Here is a 4,721-nt window from a genome sequence, read left to right as displayed (position 1 = left end):
GCCGCACCTCCCGGAGCCGGTGGAACACCACCCGCAGCTTCCGCTCACTCAGCACCCGCGGCTCCATCTCCGCCAGCGGCCGCTCGTACTGCTGGGGACAGAGAGGGAGGAAAGGGGACGGGGGACGCGTGGAGTGTCCGTTACAGGGATTCCAAAACATGCCACTCCGCGTAGTGTTTTATTTATTATTTATTTACTTTTAATCCTCACCCGAGGCTATTTCCCCATTGATGTTTAGGGAGAGTAGACGAAAGAGAGGGAGAGACAGAGAGAAACATCGATGTGAGAGAAACACATCGACGGGTTGCCTCCTGCATGCACCCCGACCAGGGCCCCGGCCAGGAGGAGCCTGCAACCCAGGTACGTGCCCTTAACCGGAATCGAACCTGGAACCCTTTGGACCACAGGCCGGCGCTCTATCCACTGAGCAAACTGGCCGGGGCTCAACTTATTTTTAGATTAAAAGACGTTATTAACGCGTTATTCCTACAGACGGAACCATGGCAGCAGCCTCCAGCGTCTCACTGTCCAGAGCATTCTGTCGGCGGCTGCGTCAGTTAAAGTTAGACCGAAAGGCCTTTGCGAGCAGGTGGACGGCGAGCGACAAGTACCTCCAGGATCCGCGTGAGGGCGTCCACGTAGTTCTTCTCGCTGTCGACAATCGAGCCCAGAATGTACCTCCTGACCACCTGGAGGGGTTGGAGCGACAGCGGCAGGAAGTTACTTCGGCAGAGAAACCTCACTTCCCCCGAGGCGTGCGGATAGGAGGGCTTTGGTGTTTGGTTTTCAAAACAGCAGCAAAGGAAACCCCTAAGGCTCTACCGTGTTTTAAACGGCTGCTCGCGAACGAGCGCACGGGGACAAAGCGCGCTGCTCCCATGCCACAGCGTGTCCGTGTCCAGCCCTCACGGTATAAGCCGTAACCACAGGCGGACACGCGGCGTCACGGCACTAGCAGGTGCCACCATGGCCAACGGCAGTAGCTGTCAGGCACGCACGTGCCCGGCTCTGAGGGACAGCTCATCCTGACGCGGAGGAGCTACTGGCAACCCTGCCTAATAAACCCCGTTCCCAAAGACAGAGACACGGAACCCCGGAAGGTGGGGGACCCTTGTTCTGCGAAGATCTCTGACCACGCCAAGAGGCACCTCGGGGCGGGGACACGGGCCGCGTGGCCAGCCTGTTCCAGGCGCGGAGCTCGCTGCGGCCTGATACGCCTGCCTTTTAAGCGCTGACACCATCGTCTGGTTCAGGTTTCACCACTGAGGTGTGCGTGAGCACACGTGTGACTCCACGATGCCTGTTACAGGCCAGTGACCGCACTCGGCGCTGGCAGCAGCCTCAACGCCGTTTGGCAAGTTATTTTTGCCAATTAACGGAAAACAGCATAAAGTCACAATCAGGCTGGTTTTAAATCACACACACAGGCACACACGCACAGGTACTGCACACACAGGCACACACGCACAGGCACATACAGGCACAGGCACTGCACACACAGGCACACACACAGGCACACACATGCACAGGCACCGCGCACACAGGCACACACATGCACAGGCACAGGCACCGCACACACAGGCACACACAGGCACAGGCACTGCACACACATGCACACGCAACACAAACACAGGTACAGGCACTGCACACACATGCGTGCACACACACATATACAGGTACAGGCACTGAACACATGCACACACGCACAGGCACAGGTACTGCACACACAGGCACTGCAAACACACACAGGCACACACATGCACTGCACACACATGCGCAGGCACACACATGTGCAGACACACACATGCACAGGCACTGCACACACAGGCACAGGCACACACGCACATGCACTGCAAACACATGCACAGGTACACGCAAAATAGGCACACACACATGCACACACAATCACATGCCCACCCCCAGCCAACCCAGGGAGTGCATGCCCCTCGCAGAGGCCATGGCGCCACCTGGCGGCCGGGACAGCGTCTCCCACAGGAAGTACCTCAGCTAACAGAGTGGTCGGCAAACCGCAGCTTGTAAGCCACATGCGGCTCTTTGGTCCCGTGACTGTGGCTCTTCCACAAAATACCACGTGTGGGCGTGTACATACAGTGCGAAGTTGACTTAAAACTTTAAGTAAAGTTTATTAGGTTAATTTTAGGGAACGTTGTGGAGTGAAAGAAGATGTAGTGTTGAGGATTGAGAAAGGTATGTGGAGATGGTTTGGACATATAGAGAGGATGGACGGAAGGAGATAGACGAAACAAGTATACAAGGCGAGTGTGGATGGGAGAGTTAGAAGGGGCGACCTCAGCGAACGTACCTCCATCAGACTGAGGACGTTTTTAGCAAAGGCCAGCTTAGGAGCACCCTAATTCAGTTAATAACAATGTGCCGACCTATAGAGTTTAAGTTTAAAAATGTGGCTCTCAAAGGAGATTTCAGTCGTCGTGCTGTTGATGTTTGGCTCTGTTGACCAACGAGTTTGCCGACCACGGGGCTAACAGGCTGGGGCCACTGGGAAAACAAACCTTTATGGACAACGGAGCGGATTTTCCTTTACAGAGAAGACTATTCGATTCACAAAATTAAGACCAAAATCAACCCTTCTGGATATTTAAGGCAGAAAGTGATGCCGTGAAGCGAGGACGGCTGTGCCGGGATTAAAACCCAAGCACAAGCCGCCAGCCCCGGCCACCCTCCCCGGGGGCCCATCGGCCTGGCTGGGTCACAGGCCGACCCTCAGAATGGGAGTTAGACCCCAGGTCCGAGTCAACCCCCAAACGGGCAGAGGGTCAAGCCGAGGCCTGCCTTCCCCACCGTCACATCACAGACCAGCCTCCCGTCGGAGGGAGACCACTCGGGGTCTGGCCTAGGAATTCTACTGCTTTTTCTAAAGTCCTGAGATGACCCTCCTGTATCGGACAGAGGACCTGGAATTGGTACAAGACAAGTTAATAAAAATACAAGAATAAAACCAAAGAAACCTCCCGCAGGCGTGACACCCACACGTGCCTCTCGGTGAAACCGCAACCTTCGAACCAGAAGTAACGCCCCCAGGCGTGTGCCCTCTGCCCCTGAGGCTCTCAGAGTCACACGGGGTGAGACTCAGCATCCTCAGGACCAGGATGTCCGAGCCCAGGTCCTGGCCGCCCAGGTCCCGGACGCCCCTGCTGGGTAACCCTCCGCCTGCCGGGCCCAGAGGAGCAGGAGGGGTGGGAGGTGGGGACAGAGGGCTGGGAGCTGGGACAGCAGGTGCCCCAGGCAGCGTGGGAACATCCAGACACAGGACGGCCCTGAGCCTCACAGGGAAGCGGCCCCGAGCACCTGCCCTGCGTCCTACCTGCTGCTGGGACAGCCCCTCGGGCATCGGGGTGAGCACGGCCTCGGGGTGCCGGCAGTCCACGTCGATGAACACACTCTGCTCCTCCTCGAGGCCCGGCCTGGGATCTAAGGCATCAGGACGCGTGGGTGTGACACGGAGACCGCGTCCCCCGACACCGCTGCGCAGCCAATCGCTGTCGACCAAGACTGAGCACGGTCTGCGGTTCCCGTCCACCCCACAGTGATGACCCAGGCGACACGTCCACACCCGCGGACACTCCCTTCCCACAGGGACTGCTCAGTGCCCGGAGTCCACCTTCCAAGGGCAGAGGTGGCATTTGCGAGCCTGATGATGACTAGAAATGACTGTCCTATGTAATCCTATACAATAAAAGGCTAATATGCAAATGGACTGACTGGCAGAACAACCAGTCGCTATGATGCGCACTGACCACCAGGGGCAGAAACTCAACACAGGAGCTGCCCCCTGGAGGTCAGTGTGCTCCCACAGGGGGAGCACCGCTCAGCCAGAAGCCAGGCTCACGGCTGGCGAGCGCAGCAGCAGTGGAGGGAGCCTCTCCCGCCTCCATGGCAGTGCTAAGGATGTCCATGGGCTCCGGAACCTGAGGGGGCGCAGGCCGGGCTGAGGGACCCCTCCTCCAAGTGCATGAATCTCGTGCACCAGGCCTCTAGTTTAATCTATAAAATATCACCGCAGCCCTGGCACGTGCCCAACCGGTCGACGTTCTCTCTCACATTGATGTTTCTCTCTCCTTTCCCTTCTGCTCTCTCTAAAATAAAATAAATAAAAACAGATCCTCGGATGAGGATTAAAAAAATAACAAAAATAAAATATCACACCCAGAAACAAAGAAGGGCCGCGGAGACGCCTGAGGGCCACACTGCTGGCCAGGACGCCCGGGGCTCCCTCGGCTTCCTGACCGCCTGCCCGTCGGAAAAAGCAGACAGTTTACGCCAAAACTAAGTTCTTCTTTACAAACATAATAAAGCGAAATAAACGAAGGACTCCCCCAAAGGGCCAGAAGCCAGAAAAGCCCCAGGCGTGGCCCGCGCCCCAGCCCTGAGCCCTGGGCCCTGCCACGGGCGCCCTCCCTGGGCCCTGGAGGTCTGGGGGACGCCATGAGGGAGAGCAGGGGAGGAAGCCCTCGGGTGGGCACCGATGGCCCAGGGCTGAGAGGGGACAATGAAGAGGGTGAAGGCTGCTCCCCGGGAGCTCCCTCAACTTCCTGTGGTTTGTGGAGTGCCTGTGAGCAGGTCCCTCAGCTCAGAGCCCCGCCCTCGGCCCCACCAGCCCCCCAGGAGGGAGCGCAGGCTGAGCGGAGCCCGAGGATGAGCAGCCCCAGGGGAGCAGGCCCCAGGGTCGGGGAGCAGGCCCT

At 58.0% G+C, this 4,721-nt stretch overlaps 1 protein-coding gene across 1 annotated transcript in view; it reads right to left on the bottom strand.

Annotated features, from left to right (window-relative positions):
• The window catches only part of ARHGEF10 (Rho guanine nucleotide exchange factor 10), a gene marked incomplete at its 3' end in the record, with an annotated part of 48,113 nt that overhangs the window by 24,298 nt on the left and 19,094 nt on the right, over nucleotides 1-4,721 (bottom strand). Inside the window, exons 10-12 of the mRNA XM_006773930.1 lie at nucleotides 3,344-3,450; nucleotides 612-689; nucleotides 8-91 (exon numbers count right to left, since the gene is read on the bottom strand). Coding sequence (XP_006773993.1) covers nucleotides 8-91; nucleotides 612-689; nucleotides 3,344-3,450 — 269 coding nt within the window. The remainder of the gene's footprint in view (nucleotides 1-7; nucleotides 92-611; nucleotides 690-3,343; nucleotides 3,451-4,721) is intronic.

Source organism: Myotis davidii, unplaced genomic scaffold (assembly GCF_000327345.1).
Source record: "Myotis davidii unplaced genomic scaffold, ASM32734v1 scaffold807, whole genome shotgun sequence".
Classification (NCBI taxonomy): domain Eukaryota; kingdom Metazoa; phylum Chordata; class Mammalia; order Chiroptera; family Vespertilionidae; genus Myotis; species Myotis davidii.
The sequence above is the reverse complement of the archived record's forward strand: the minus strand, read 5'-3'. Positions and strand labels throughout refer to the sequence as shown.